Source organism: Ptychodera flava, chromosome 4 (genome assembly GCF_041260155.1).
Source record: "Ptychodera flava strain L36383 chromosome 4, AS_Pfla_20210202, whole genome shotgun sequence".
Classification (NCBI taxonomy): Eukaryota; Metazoa; Hemichordata; class Enteropneusta; family Ptychoderidae; genus Ptychodera; species Ptychodera flava.
Window position 1 is genome coordinate 43,633,505 of NC_091931.1, and position 16,999 is coordinate 43,650,503.

General features: G+C 37.4%; 1 protein-coding gene across 4 annotated transcripts in view; it reads left to right on the plus strand.

Annotated features, from left to right (window-relative positions):
- Positions 1-16,999, plus strand: part of LOC139131882 (kelch-like protein 8) — a 47,766-nt gene that overhangs the window by 18,744 nt on the left and 12,023 nt on the right. For 3 of the 4 annotated variants that reach the window (XM_070698173.1, XM_070698174.1, XM_070698176.1), the window contains 4 exons: positions 13,078-13,221; positions 13,383-13,494; positions 14,129-14,313; positions 14,551-14,694. In XM_070698173.1, coding sequence (XP_070554274.1) covers positions 13,078-13,221; positions 13,383-13,494; positions 14,129-14,313; positions 14,551-14,694 — 585 coding nt within the window. The remainder of the gene's footprint in view (positions 1-13,077; positions 13,222-13,382; positions 13,495-14,128; positions 14,314-14,550; positions 14,695-16,999) is intronic. The other variant, XM_070698177.1, reaches the window with a different exon arrangement.

Consider the following 16,999-nt stretch of genomic DNA (forward strand, 5'->3'; position numbering starts at 1 on the left):
AAGTACTTCCACGTTCGGCACACAACACGATATGAAGACGGTAACAAGTGAGAACGGCCCCGCGAGCCGAGAACGGCCCCATGCTACGTACGTTTTGAGAAAACGGTCCCGGGACATAGAGCATGTCGAGCACACGTGAACCGTCGCGATGCGAAGTCTGCTTGTACCCGGAAGAGAATTAATCAACCCCACACTCTCAGAAGGCATGGCAGGCTGCGATCGATGCAAATTGCAAGTGCCTATTTCGCCGCATGAATTTCAATAAAACAAATAATAGCAAAAGGCAAAATCGAACCTGCACAAACTATATTCTGTGTTCGGTGGCAAAAAAGTAATCATCAATCGAGGGTACACAAAATGCTTGATTTTGGCAGCGATCCCTGGCGTCGCGACAGGGCCAGCTGAGGCACAATGTAGCTTTGTGAAATTCGGTCTCTGCGGGAATTTCCAATGTGTTTGAATTCGCTTTAAAGTTTAGATCGCCAACCTAGAGGGCCCGACTAGGCCTGGGTTTTTCACTTTGCCGTAGGTTTGTGCTGGGCTGTCGTTTCACTATCCACTATTTTTTTGAAAGAGAATACAACAACTTTTGAATTGTGAATATTCTTCACAATTAACAATGAGATCCAGGTTTAAATCAGTATTTTAGTGATTTTCAGGTTTTTCCATGATAATAACCACTGATAAGTGATCTATTTTTTTGTTGCAAAAACTTCGCACTATTTCAACTGTACATAAAACAAATGGAGAAAATCAACTGTTTTTTGTAACAGAGTGTGCTGATGTTAGCGTGGATGTTCTGAAACAAACATGATTTCTGTAATCTTCAAACATACCAAGGTATTACAGGGCTCGAAAATTCTCGCCGCCCGACGCCCGTGACAAGTGAATTTTGAGTCCGGGCAAGTGAAAACAGCATTCTCCCAGCCCGACGGACAAGTGAATTTCAATGAGGCCACTGTACGTACGCGCTGCGACTCTCTAGTTCTTTGAATGTACCGCTTTCGATATGGCCGGCCCGATAAATAGCTCTGTTCTGCTTGGTTACAAAATGGCCAAATATTGACGTCTTTGCACGATCTTATGTTTTTTTCTTCTCATAAAATCATGTCACGATGCCTTCTCAAGAGAAAACTACAGCTAACAATAAAATGTTGTAAGGTGTTGAAACAATTTACCCTCCTTCCTACAAAGTTACAATGTATTGAAACACTTTACTCTCCTTTCTACAAGGTTACAAATTCCCTGGTACGTGAAGCAAACATTGTTGCTGTCCGATACTGCAATCACAGTCCCTCTCAGTCCCTCGTGGACGGACCATGCTACAATACATCATGGACGACCATGGATACACTGAGGCCTGGCTTTGCCTCTGTGAGTCCCGCGTACCGGTCGTCCTTTTTAGTCCAAGTTTTACCTACTTTACTTAAATCAAAATTTGGCCTGCAATTACTCAGTTTGATAGTAAAAACCATTATTTCAAAGGAAACTTTCACAAACAGAGTCAGAATAAAAGGGGAAAGGAGAAAAACTTGAGGTTTTCTGAAAGGTCAAATCTGGGTCATCTTATGTGATGTCATGAATGAAACCCCTTAAGTACACAATTATGGTTCAAAAGAAACCACCTAGGGAGGTCTAATAGGTACAATCTTATGATAAAAGGTAATTTCTTGGTGCTTTCCAATTTAATGGCATTTAGCTTGACTGTCAGTTTTAAATTAAATTTTATTAACAGTTATGGCAAAGGGAAATTTTCAACAGTAGTTGCAGTAAGCATATCCATTTCAAATCATCTAATATTTCTGCAGATTCCTCCAGTTTAATGATGTGATAGTGAACATCACCAGACATTTCTTGATGATATCAAAATATCAAATGAAAATGTTCCTGGGCTACAATGTTATCATTATCATTAAAACTATTATTACTCTTTAAAACATTGGAAATGAATTGAACAATATCATTGTGTCTTGTTTTAAAGGATTTTGACCTGACCCTTTTTGTCTCAAGAAAAATACTTATGCTGAAGATGCTATTTAGCCCGCTTGATCACAACTACATGTATGACACAACACCGCAATACTTGTATCTACACTGCCAATATGCTACCGAATGCTTTCTTCTGCATGGAAACATTGTATTTGTGTGGCTAACAAAACCACATAAGGAGCTTGTAGTGTATATGTATGATAAGTTGTCATACTGTGAACACTGACTCAATGCTGCAGAAGTATTCTGTATCTGTGGTAATATACACTTCACATTGCTACCTGATTTTTAGAATTGCCACCTAATTATTTCTTGTGGCAAAAGTTTACCACTAGAAATGAAAAAGTATTTCAATCCCTTCAATGTCATAAAAAACACAGATAATTAATGTAATAAAAACTAAACAAATATTTCTTTAATGTTAAAACTATCATGAACAACATACAAAACATCTTGATTTGTAAAATTAGGAACTCCTGAATGCCGAGAAAGCTCTTGCTACACTTGAGATCATAAACTGTTTAAAAGTTGCTCAAAGTGGCTACAGATTTTGATTTGACTAATGAGTTGGCTAATCATTTTGGTGACTTTAACAGGGGAACCCTGCAGTTTATGCACATACCATGTGGTAGCAGTAAACTAAATGATACTGAAAGTTTCACATGGGCACAATTTGACACAACACCGGTGGCCTATTATATACTTACCCTTAGTGCACCTACCTGACTTGCCTATTTAACACAGGGTACCAGGTCATGATGACACACACTGACAATTTACCGGTGTTGTTTTATTGAAATACACTACATGTCCCCCAAAAATTTAATTTGTCCCCATTAAGACCTACTATGGGTCACTGTGTCCCCATGCTAGCAAAAGCTGGCTGAAACACTGTGCATGTATACATTACATAAGATATTATTTTTGATACACAGAATAAGGACACAAATTTATCAGTAAGTTACAGCTACGGTTTCTTTACAATGACATGAATAAAACCATACACATTTACTCCTTAAATCATCTGAAATTCAGGGCAAGTGAATTTTTCTTCCGGACAAGTGAAATTGAAAATTCACTTGCCCTATGGCAAGTGAATTTTTAAAAAAATTTTCGAGCCCTGGTATTACATGTCATTTTCAAATTGATGTTCTACTCCTTAAAACAATTTGAAACACACAATGGCAGCTTGTCAACATGCAGTTTATAGTGTAAAATGCACTGTTATTGTTTACATTATGATGAATTCTAGTCAAGACTGAAATTCACTTGTCAACAATAACAATGCAGTCTGCACATGTTCAGGCTGAGTTGGAAAAGCTCAACACTGTAGTTGACATTAAAAACAAAATCGTGAAAAATTCTTCAAAGTTTACTGCTGACCCTTTCATTAAACTACAAGTACTGTACATCAAAAAAGACAAGATCCTGATTCTGACGCGTTCATCCAAATATTGGAAACAAGACCAGGGCATGATACCGAGAAACATTGTATGCACTATGTTAAAGCACAATTTTCCTACAGCATTACATGTACATACATGATGTAGATCATAGTATATACATTGTATGATATGATGGTTGTTTTGCCTCAAGGAGAACTACATGCAAAATATTAAAATGCAATGTGTCACAAAAGTACCTGGGAAAACTCTCAAAGAATGATATCACTGTCCCTTTACTATTAAAATTGTTGTAAAGTGAAAAGCAAAGATTTAAAAGCAGATGAGATGACAAACTCTATCAGATTGTGCATCTTCGTAGGACTTTGATAGATATACATGTACATGTATTGTGGATCTTGGAAAGGATTTTCTAAGATCTCTCAGAATATGGTTTGCTGCTTCGCTTTTATTTACAGTGTGCCTGCAATATTGAGATGATATTGAGCCTGGCTTTGCATCATGAATCTTTGTGTTCTGCTGGCTGACTGAGCAAAGCTACAGTAATATTTGCTATTAGTCTAATTGTTGAGGCTATTTGTACATCCTGGACAGGGTACAGGCAGAGGGATGGGGTCAACAGGCAGTAAGGGGCTGTAAGGAAGTTCCTTTTGCTTCTTGTGACTTGGACTTAATTCAAAATCAGAAGATTGACAATGCCCCCAGAGCTTGTAACTATATTAGACTCACGAGATGAAAAACCGTGGTAACACAAAAGTTGCTGTTCAATGGTGTTTATTCAGGCAGGGACCCGTTCCTAGGTTGGGGAGACTGTACTACTCAAAACCTAACCAAACTGTGTTGATGATGTGGTAACATTGAAACGTTTTGAACTGATTTGAGAGGAAAAACACAAATTTTTTGCTGTGCTCTAAGACAAATAATGATCACAAAATTGTTAAACTGATAGTGAGGAGAGAGCAAATTCATGAGGTTACACTTACAGTACTTGTTAAAGTATATGTAACTTGCTAGAAAAGCTTTAGAATGTCAGGATTTTACCCATTTTGCTCATTGTACCAGCTAGCAGTCAAAGAGCTCTAATCTAATGTACATGTACACGTCACCCCGTTCTCTTGATATGCTACTTTTAACAACAGTAGAGAATTAAGCTGTCAAAACAGTTTTGAGACATGCTTTGAATGAACCTAGTAGAGATGCTGTTACTTTTAGATCAGGCTGACGGCATTCCATGTAATCATTACACTAAATTGAAAGGAATTACCATAGAAACTGCTTTATTCAATGTTTTAAACATTGAATGAAGCAGTTGCTATGGATACAGTAGATTCTACAAACCATGAACCTTGTTAAAAATCAATTGACAGTATAATTGACTTGTCTGATTTGAAGCAAAAGCTACGTAAGCATATAGTATTTGCAGAGGTTTTAAGCACCAAAATATGCTCTCGTTGTTCATGGCATTTCATATGATCATGAATAGCATATATCTCATTATAATACTGGCAGGACAGTTCTATTGGAAAACTGCTGATTCCAATCTGACATGCATTGTCTCCTCCTAGATCCTGAGGATACGAAAGATTATTTCTCGGACGAGATGATAGTGTTCAATAATAAATGCATGTGTGATAAATTTGATCAATAACAAATTGTGGGTTGGCAAGCAGTCTTTCTCAATCATTTTTTGCCCATACATGATATTGATGTAGACCTGCCGGGGATGTAGTCAAAAACCATCCTAACGGCCATCATGTGAAGATTACAGTACAAGAAACTCTTTGTTATGCAAATATTTCAACCAAGGGAAGTCTTGCTGTGCTATCCAAGTCCTTGCTACCATATCATTGTTTGAAAAATCCCTTTATAATTGGTATCACATAAATGGTTTTAAAAGGTTACATGTACAGACAGTACCGTATGTTTGGAAAAGGGCATTTTATTATTTCATGCATTTTGTGAGCTCTATCTTTCTCATAATCCATTTGTGCTCGATGGAACCTTGTACATGTAAAATGTTGTTGTTTTTTTTGCCCATCAAGTCTAGGAATATAAACAATGGAGGGCAATTTTGATATTCCCAAAATAAAAATCAATATTCAGACCGTTTATGGACAGTGAACAGATGACATGTCAAATCAAATGAAACTTGTGAAAGATTACTTAATCTGTAAGTTAATCTAATCTGAGTGTATTCTCTGAACTAAATTCTTGTTGTTGTGAGCCCTTTGCCAAAAAATATGGCATTCTAAACATATCTTCATGTTGTGTAAGAACATTTTATGTCTCATTTAATGATTCCAAGTGCAAAAATGTGGGTTGGCATTGATAGTTCAAATTGTTCTAGGTGTCTGTTGTTAATTCGTTCATATGTTTTTCCAAAACCAAACTTGCATCAGAACACAGCTCTCATTGCTTCACTGATTATCACTCACCATCTGTAAATTTTCTTGGCTACATGTTTTGCCCATTGGTTACCTTTCCAGCTTTAAGGCTCTGGAAATTGTCCTTTGGAATGAACACAGTGCTTCTAGTCAGATGTCAGTTAAAAAGCATACAATGTAAAATGACCCCTGACCCCCATTTCTACCGTCAATGCAGACCCTCATGGGAAGAAAATGGTAAGGGACAAAAGTACAGCTCTGAAAAAGGCTATTACGTGAGGTGTTGGGTAGGTATATGTGATATAGTTGTTGAACCACAGTATAGTCCCTGGTGAGATTATTGTGTCAACCACAGATGCAAGGTTGCTGAACCAGCTATACTGTAAATTAAATAAATCTTTATATGCATCAGTTGTTGTGAAAGGTTGAGACTGGGCCGCTGACTTGCCAAATCCTTTCATGTACAATACATGTAGGTATACATGTACTCTGTGAACGACATTACAGAGTACATACAAGAGAGAACAGTAGATTGTTCCACCAGCTAGACATGAGTCAGCTGTTGATCGGGGCAGAGACACCTGTTTGCAGAATCACAGTGTTGGAAGAATTGTATCCATAGACACATCAGTTCATTTCATCCATTGGCATGTGCTCCTTGCCTTTCTTGATTTGTTTCATTCTGTATGTACTAAAACCTTGAGCTAGGCTTCATGTATCAATCAATCAAACAATCACAGGCATTTATATAGCGCCAACTTGAAATCCATTTTGAGGTAATGTTCTAAGGTGCTGAACGAGAACAAAGATCAAAAAGCTCTCTCAAAGAGATGTGATTTGAAGTCCTGTTTTATTAAAGAAGTTCAAGGTTGGCGACTGGTATGAGTGTCACAGTTGTAATATGGGTCCAAGCATTGGTAATGCATACTTACATGTAGATGGAGCCCCAAGAAAAAAACACAAATTAAGAACTTTCATGCTCATGTTTAAAGTGTTCATTTATGTGATCACTAGTTCTGCAAAACCTGAATACACTTGTGCAAAAAATCAAATCCCCAATCTGTTGGACTCATGTTTTTGGTAACTGCACATTATTTGATAGCATTTTCAATCTTTGATAAAAAGTACAGTGCCTTCCTGATCATGTAGTTCAAAGGTGGAATAAACTTCCATGGGTAATAAAAACATGCAGGGCAATTGAAACTCATTGCATGTAGGGTTGTAGAGAAAGGTTCGCAGCTGTTAGAATTTTTGCTGTAAAGTTTAGTTTTAGAGATGGCGTTCCAATCATGTTGTTACTGAATTTTAGCACATGAAAACTCTAATTGCAATTTAAAAGTTTTTCAAACATAAGGTAAGATAGAATTGTCATTGAATCATAATTTCTCATACTAATTACCAGAGGCTCAGCCTCTTGTTAAAGGTATACTGTCACCTAGCTGTTCCAATTTTGCCACAGTTAAAATGGAGAGCGAAAATCTAACCAATCACAGATTTTAAGCGGGTGGCCGCTTTGTAAAAACAGCTCCCTCACATGGGCATTTTGAATACCAAGGAGCATATGCCAGGTGACTGTATACCTTTAATTATAAACTAGTCCACTGCCTGTACTAGCTGTCATTCTTTACAAGCCATTCATGGCATATTTTCAGCTACCAGTACATCAAGAAAGTCTATCATTGAAGCATGTGAGATGTAAAAAGATAATATCAGAATATGGCCGATCTGAGTCCATGAACTTGGGCAGAGTAAGATTGGAAATTTTACAGTTTCCTGTTCATAGTAGATGAACTTTTGATTTAAGATACTCTTCTTCTTCACAGGTGTTGATGGGCTCGCTGAGCCCGGCTACCTAGCGTACTTTGTGCCAAGACAGTGACCCATGACACAAGTCATGATGGACGCTGGTTGTTGGCGGTGTTACAATCATTTCATCCCAAGCAAAAATATATTGGAGCCTTATAATTTATTTCAATTTTTAATGTTGTCTTAGTTACTAAATGAATTAATCACTTGCAAATCTTGATTAAAGCAAAAATATTGACGGTGGGGCTGACATTCGATGCACTCACAAGAACTGTTGGATTAAAAATGGCAGCGACTATGTGGTCATTGCAAGGGAAAAAAAATTATCAGTCAGCACCTTGTGGCGGCCTTCAGCAGCCTGCTATTAGGACTATAAGTTTTATTCGTCCTTCAATCTGTAGCTCATTGAATATTTTTGGCATCATCAAAAGGGTGTCAGCTCATCAACTTGTACAGCTGCCCAGAGTCCACATCGAAAAGTGCAGAGTTTGCACAATTCGGTCACTTCCTGTTTTAGTAGCCCCATAGCAAGTGCATTTGTTCCCGGTTTTGCACAGACCTCTTCATCGAGACGACAGTGTTTATAAAAGCAGACACAGAGTCTGCCTTGCATCTGCATGCCACCTGAAGAAAACTGTTGAATTACATTAATCACCTGTTCAGACACTGCCCACTCACTCATGACTCATTGGTTTCCTGAGGTTCTTACAAGTAGATATAAGTGTACATGTACATATTGTCACGAAAAATTGCATTTTCTTGAGAATGCTGAGATTTTATAATCTTGAAACTTGTGATTCTTCTCACTTTTGATGAGAATTAAAAGCTGATAGAGTACTAAGGCCACAAAGAATAACTACAGTGTAACCCTGCTGTAATTTTTCCTGCCATTATTTTAGTATAACATTTTATCAATTTTTATGAATTTTTCTGTAATTTTTGCAATAATTTTGGACCAAATGGACATCACATTTCATAGTCTACATTTTCTTATCAAAATTTTGGCAAAAATCTGAAAAGAATTGACTGGGGTACATTTCATATAGGCAGCAAAAATCGACTTTGGCGCTCAGAGGGTTAAATTATTCCTCAGAATCGATGCTTCTACTTTGGTCACGCAGTTTTGAAAATTGATTTGAAATTGCAGCTAACATCTACCTCCTTGCTAGAACATGGGGTCAAAATGAAATGATAAAGAGCAAATGTTAGACCCCCACCTTGAAGAAGTTAAAAAGACAGTGCTGAAATGGTTTACTTTTAGGGCATTTTTGTTGTGCATATTTTTACAGTCTGTTGTTTTCTGTAAGCGACATGTTAAAATTTTCAGAATTTGTTCTCTCAACATTGCATGTACATGTATATGTAATGCCCCTATTATTGTGGACAGTTTGTAAAATCTAGATTCCAAATCATCAGTAACAATGTACTATTGGAAGATTTTGCCTGTTCTTAAAAATTAAACAAATATTTCGCTCGCCACCTCTGTAGCTTTATACAAAAAATCTGATGAACAATAATTTTTTTCTTTGGCCCAAGTGCAGTTCTGCACCGGTGCTATTGAAATGCCTTACAGAGATTCTAGAAGCAATTTCGTTGCCATGGTAATTATGGAGACAGGATGGTGCCAGACTGAAGTCTGTCAAAACATGAGGTGATAAGACTCATTCATTATGAGAACTACTACAAGCAAACAACCTCGAGTTGTGAGAAGCTGAAGAGGTTTACTCTGTTGCTTATAGCATTGAAACTTGGAAGTCAGGTGATTATGTCAACACTCTAATGCAGCTACAGTGTAGATGTACAACTGCAAAGGCCTTGATAAAGTGCAATAAAATGAATCCAGGCTGTCACTTACAAGCCTCATTATCAGCTCAACAAGTATGAATGTTTGAAATCAAACCTGAGGAGGAGTTAGCCAGCTGTATCGCAAAGCTAATGTATAGTGTAGCGATAAAATCTTCAAAACCTGCAGTATTTTGGCACAGTCTTCAACAGATAGTGAGAAAGAGACATGAATGATGACATCAAGAGTTTACAGACTTTTAGACAGAATTTTGTAGGATGCAGCAATGAATATTACTACTCACCAAAGTACAGTCAACTACTTAATATGCATAGAACTTTTGTGATTTTCTGTACTCTACAGAATAATAAAAGTACTTTGTGCTAAATTGTTGAGCAAGAGAATATTTCACAGGGCAACAAATGCACTCCAATGTTGACAAGGTTCACTGTACAATTTGCAACCCATCAAGCTATCAGGTATTCAAGATGAGAGAGTGTTTATAGCCAACTAGCGAGAAAAACAGTTTCCTTTTCAACTTGGTTTGAAAATTTCATTAAACAAAGAGTTTGATACGAGTACACTTATAAATAATAATATTTATTTCTTGCTTATAAATAAAGTATTTACGTCACATTTTGTAGCAATAAAAGTGTTACTGAATATAAATAGTTTAAATTTTTCTGAGATAACCAGATACATATAATATAATGATAATTATTATGTTAAGGTATTTAATAGTGTATGTAATTTTAAAATGTAGTCTGTAGGTTGTTCATTATATGATGACTCGTGCTTTATTTGAAAAAAAATTAGCTGATTTTGGTGTGTGGAATTTAACTTTGTTGAGAAAGTTGTTTCCTTTGAAGTTCATACATTGGACTGACTAACAAAAAGTGCATGTTATCTTCAATACTATTAGTGTTACACTGAGTTCAGTGTCTTTCAGTGATTGGAGTTTTTAGAATATTATATATGTTTGCCCTTTTCAATTGCTAGGTCATAATTGCTTATGCATAGCTTGGTAGGTACCGGATCGTTTGCTTTTCACTCCTTTTAATAGTGCCATGTATGGTTCTAATCTACAGTGATGTTTTGTTTTGGCATACATTCGCAGTTTACTGTTTTCATTTAGCTATCAATTTTTCCAAATGACTTCATATTTGCATGGTAAATTTGTTTTCATTAACCCCGACATAACTTATGTGTTTTTAAGTGATAAAGCTTTATTATGGAGAAAGTTCATTCAGTTTTCTTGCATTAAAGTATTTCAACAGTTAAACCAGGATCCATCGTTGGCTCAAGTGACAAGCAAATGAATCCCTACACTCCCATTTCCTAGTGAATGGCTCCAACCTCGGCAATTAAAACATTTGGGCTGTACCAAAACCTGGTGGTGAAAGGGTTAGAATACGCAGGTTTAGAATACTGGCCAAAAAAATTGCTACAATTGTGACAGTTTCTTCATTCCAGTATCATCATCAGGAGTCAGGAATTGTTGCCATGGCAATCATTGCAGCACACATCTTTTTTCCTTCATGTACTTATTCAGCACACACTGTACATGTAAGTAAAACCATGCAAGGGACATATTTTGGTACACGTACATGTACCGGTACAGTACTTTCTGTCTACTTGACAGAGCCTCCACTTCATCTGGGTAGAGTAACACACAAGTCTCCATTTCAGACACATCTTATTAACTGAGTTCAGTTTATGGAATGTAAAAATGTTACACATATTTACGTACAGTATATGTCATTTTCCCCTTCCAACTCATTATTTAACGTAAAACGCATGTACTATACAGTGTGTGCTGTGAAGTGGCCATGATAAAAAAATTCCTCAGAAGCTGTCAAACACAAAAAATGTGCCATAATTAACCAAGATGAAAATAATAATGCCTGGTGTAGTATGTAGAAAAATAAATTGTGCCACCTCATCAATTTCCAAGACCTCAACCTCAATTATCAAATTGTCCATCCCTTCCTCGTTGGAGAGTTTTCATGAGAAATTTGAAGCTGTACTTCAGATCATGTTGTACCAGATTGAATGTAGGTAATATACAAAAGAAAACTTGAGTCATACCTGTACAATTTACCAGAATCAATCACCGGGGACAGTTATTACTGTTACCATTTTACCCAGTTTTCATTTACATAACTCTACATTTGTCACAGAAACAAAGTGGTTGTACAAACTTTGTCACAGAAACAAAGTGGTTGTACAAACTTTGTCACAGAAACAAAGGAGTTGTGCAAACTTTGTCACAGAAACAAAGGAGTTGTGCAAACTTTGTCACAGAAACAAAGGAGTTGTGCAAACTTTGTCACAGAAACAAAGTGGTTGTACAAACTTTGTCACAGAAACAAAGTGGTTGTACAAACTTTGTCACAGAAACAAAGGAGTTGTACAAACTTTGTCACAGAAACAAAGGAGTTGTGCAAACTTTGTCACAGAAACAAAGTGGTTGTACAAACTTTGTCACAGAAACAAAGGAGTTGTGCAAACTTTGTCACAGAAACAAAGTGGTTGTACAAACTTTGTCACAGAAACAAAGGAGTTGTGCAAACTTTGTCACAGAAACAAAGGAGTTGTACAAACTTTGTCACAGAAACAAAGTGGTTGTACAAACTTTGTCACAGAAACAAAGGAGTTGTGCAAACTTTGTCACAGAAACAAAGTGGTTGTACAAACTTTGTCACAGAAACAAAGTGGTTGTACAAACTTTGTCACAGAAACAAAGGAGTTGTGCAAACTTTGTCACAGAAACAAAGTGGTTGTGCAAACTTTGTCACAGAAACAAAGTGGTTGTGCAAACTTTGTCACAGAAAGGGGTTGTACAAAATATGTTCTAAACACAGGCAAAGACACCATATTTTTTTAGGGTTATAGCACAGGGTAATAAAAGTATGCTTGATACAGCAGTTTCTGTGTTGCTATGGCCCATATTACGATGGGCATAAATCAACAGTTCTGAACACTGCAAACATCAAATATACACTAGTTTTCCTTATGACCCAGTCTCTTCCCTTGCTTTTGAAATTTCCTTGATATATTTATTCAACAGTTACCACTAGTTGTAGATTTAAAGTCACATGCTCTTAGAAATAATTGTTTCATCTTGTAGGGATAAACTGTGTAAACTAGGACTTGTATTCATAAGACAGGCTGAACTGCTCATTACTAATTGATATGGAGACATATTTTGAAGGTTTTGTCATCATTTTACCTAAGAGTCCATATTGCCTTGACATTGCCATGAGATTTCAATGTCTGGTATTCAGTGTGAAATCTGCATATATTTACAACACGATTGACAGTTTAATACATATCGATCTTCTGTCAAAAAATTGAAATCACATATATATGTCTATCAATTTGGTTTGAAATTTCTTATGATTTCTATCACAATGCCAATAGTCGTATCTTCCTAACTTTGATGCAGAAAGTATTAAAATGTGATCCATGAACTGGGAATTGTCTTGAAACAATGATAAGATTCTGAAACCTAAAAGGATTTCTATTAAACTGGTGCCACATGTTCACTTATATTTCCAAAATGTTGAAATGAGTTTGATACTTTGCAAGTAGGTGACTTTGTTTTTGCTGAATGACATCTATATCACCCAGAGTACAGTGTTTATCATACTGACACTTCCAATTTATCTCTCCATGCATAACCTACAAAGTTTTCAATTTTCCCATTCAGGTGTCTTATTTACAATTGGCGGGCGAGGAGCATCTGGAGACCCTTTCCGCAGTATTGAATGTTATGATTTACGTCAGAATAGATGGTTTCAAGTGACCGAGATGACAACCAGAAGGCGACATGTTGGCGTCACATCTGTCAATGGTAAGTGGACGGTAGTGGCTCCATGTAACATTACCAAGTGGACACTGTGTACTGCCCTCTTGAGATCACAATTTGTTCATCTTTTCCAAAGATGCCCTCATGAGGGCAGTATACATTAGCATACTGAATGAGGATTTCTCTGGATTGTTTTGCATTAACAGGAAAAGTCTTCGCTGTTGGAGGGCATGATGGTAAGGAACATCTCAACAGTTTGGAAATGTTTAATCCTAAAACAAATATCTGGATAATTTTAGCACCAATGAGAACATACCGGTAAGCTATACATGGTACTCCACCCATTTACAACAAAACCTTTGTTAATTCTTTCCCAGAGGGCAGTCTTAGTAGGTCAATCAATCATTAAGTTTCTATATGATAAGCAATGCAGATAAACTTGAAAAGTCACATTGTACCGGTAGTATCTTTGGTTTAAACAAGGGCGATATGTTCTGCCAATTTTCTCTTTGTATTATTTCTTTCCTTTTACCACTTTCCTTGAAGACTGTTGATATAAAAAAGTGATTTTAACCCTTTTTCTGCCAAGTCCATAATTCACCATCAGGTCAAGGTGGTTAAAATTAATGAAACACAACATACGGTGTATTTTAAGATAATACTGTACATTTGAAAGCTGTTGAAAACATTAAAATACTGTAAACTTGATTTTTTTGGACTAAAGATGCTATAACAGGCCAAGCCAAGTGGGTGAAAATACATCATGTTTTGGCTCAATACCGCTTTTTACTGACTTGGCTGATGGGGAAGTGATACTGTCTGGCAAGGAAAGGGTTAATAGTCTTAATTTCTACGGTTTAAAAGAAAATGTTAACAGGGTATTAAATTTTTTATGAGAGATAAAAATTCTACGCAGTGCAGAGTAACACATTGTCATTTTTGTACTCAACAGGAGGGGCATTGCAGTCACTAGTCTAAATGGCCCGATATACGCCATCGGTGGACTTGACGACAACAGCTGTTTCATTGAAGTGGAGCGCTATGACATCACCTCAGACAGCTGGTCATTTGTAGCACCTATGACATGCCCCCGTGGTGGCGTTGGTGTGGCACCTCTACAGAATCACATATATGCTGGTATGTGTGCTTGGATGGAACATTACAAAAAGAAATTTGATTGCATACTATCGTTTCCTCTTCTAATGAACTGAGTATCAAAGTACAGATATGTATGTTGCTTTTGCTTCAGAAGGAAGACTCTCTCTCTCTCTCTCTCTCTCTCTCTCTCTCTCTCTCTCTCTCTCATCAAATGTCTGCATGTGCACCGGCTTTTTGTTGCACTTACCAGTGTTTTGATTTGCATACTTGTCTCAGTTGGCGGAAACGATGGCGCCACGTCACTCAGCAGCTGTGAGAGATATGACCCACATGTAGACAAATGGACTCAGGTGGCTCCTATGAACACCAGAAGAGCAGGAGCTGGTGTTGCAGAACTCAATGGCCTCATTTACGCTGTTGGTGAGTGTGTTCGACACGCTGGATTGTGCTCTTTCATGAATTTCTATCAAACCATTATTTTCACCTTTGAATCAATGGTATCGGATGGCTTCTTAAGATTTACTAGAATAAGGGATACTGTGCTTAGAGTTGGAAACTGTCAATTTTTAAATTGCTTTCACAGATATTTCTTGTAGCAGATGCAGCTTTTTACACACTTGGGGTAGGTTCGGTTAGAGAGAGACAGAATAGGCCGGAGACAGCTTTGTATTGTGTCTTAGTATGACCAAGTTCAAATCTTGACCTTTATTACTATCACAGGTTCATATATACAGTGTAGTATGAATAATCATTAGAATCAATGAATGACACGACTAACTAATGACACGCCCAATGCATAATCTACATAATTAGTAAGGAATGGGTGGGCGGAGCTACACCATACACGTGATTCCCAACATCCTCCCGCCAGCAAGATAAAGAGTTTCAAAAATCTTACACAACTGAATTCAAAAATGCAAAAAACAACACGAAATAAATCTCAAGAGTAAAGTGTCTATGATAAGCGTAAGATTGGAAAGAATAATCTGAAAGATCAATGGCGGTTGGTGTCTAATCATGCTTGATAAGAAAGTACGCCTGGTACGGATTAAATCACAATCTGCTTCTGTTTGTGGCGCGTGATACAAACTTCAAAGAGAACTCTAATGCAAATCCTTATATAAACTATACTTAATTAAATCCTTCGTTATAAGCTTTAAACACAGAAAGAAACTACAAATAGGATGACGGAAATACTTTGTGTAAACGTTACATTAATCTCTAATTCAAAAAATAACTGTAAGTTACAATCTAACGGATGTTCATAGCGAAAATGAAATCACAACTGAAATAAGTTCAAAGTTACAAATATCACAAACTACAGTAAAACTCTAAAACTACAAAGCAGTCACTGAAGATAGTGAATGTGAGTCTGAAACAAAAACTTACTAATACAGAATTGATGGCATTTCTTTAGTCGTTGACGGGCTTTCATAGCCGCTTCACGAACTGGTCGTGAACTAATCACGCTACTATTTGTAGTATGTGCACCTTCGTCAGCGTCGGCGCACGTTTCATTATTTTCAACTTCTGAATTAACTTCTAATGGATACAATTTAGTGATAGGTCTACTAGTTTTGCCGGTACGCGTTCTGATGCAAGCGGAACGCACTAAACCATCATTTCCTGTGTTAAGTTTTTCAACAATGGCAAGAGACCACCTTATCCGTGGGACAGATTTGTCTTCCACTAGAACAACATCACCCACCCTTATCTGATTCTGAATGGCTCCCTTCCCTGAAATTCGATCTCTTTCACGCAGTGTGTTGAGGTAATCTTGAGACCATCTTTTCAGAAATGAGTGTGAATTTTGCCTAAATACTCCTCTGGAGACGTTCTTGGCTACCAAATGTTGGGTCATTTAGCTCCTCTTCATCGATTGAGTAATATGGCAAAGTTGTGATAAGACGACCATGCAACAAGTGTGAAGGGGTCAAGGGTGAAAGATCGTTGGAATCGGTGGAAAGATAAGTCAGTGGACGATCGTTCAACGTAGCTTCAATTTCAGCAAGAACTGTCTGTAACTCATCGACTGATACGAACGATCGACCGAGAACTTTTTTGAGGGCAGTTTTAGTCAAGCCGATAAGTCGTTCCCAAAAGCCACCAACCACGGTGCACGTTTTGGAATGAAAGTCCATTCCACGCGACAGTTTGCAAAGTAGTTCCGTACTGGTACTGATTTCATCATGTTTTCTATTTCCGCCGCGGCTGATAAATATGTGGATCCGTTATCCGACATAATTTTGCGCGGCAGGGAGCGTCTGGCGGCGAACCTCCTGAAGGCTCGTAAAAATGTCTCGCTACTGAGGTTTGCGACTAATTCTAAATGTATGGCTCGAGTAACGGCACACGTGAATAAACAAATGTACGCTTTTTGCTCAGACTTTCCTACTGAGACATACACTGCACCCGTAAAATCCACGCCAGTAACAGTAAAGGGTGGAGCATCACTCAATCTACAACTCTGTAGGGGTGCGGGGATTGGTTTTCTGTAGGATTTGCCGCACACTATTCGACAGACAACGCATCTTCTCAATATTGATTTTACAAACGGTCGAATTTGTGGAATCCAAAATCTCTGCCGAATGTGTGTGATTGTTGTCTGTGATCCGGAGTGTTTTATTTGCCAATGAGCGGCGATCACTATCAATTTTGTGAAGTGATTTTCTCGGGGAAGGAGAAGCGGAAATTTAGTTTCCCAACTTAACGGCGCGTTGTGAAG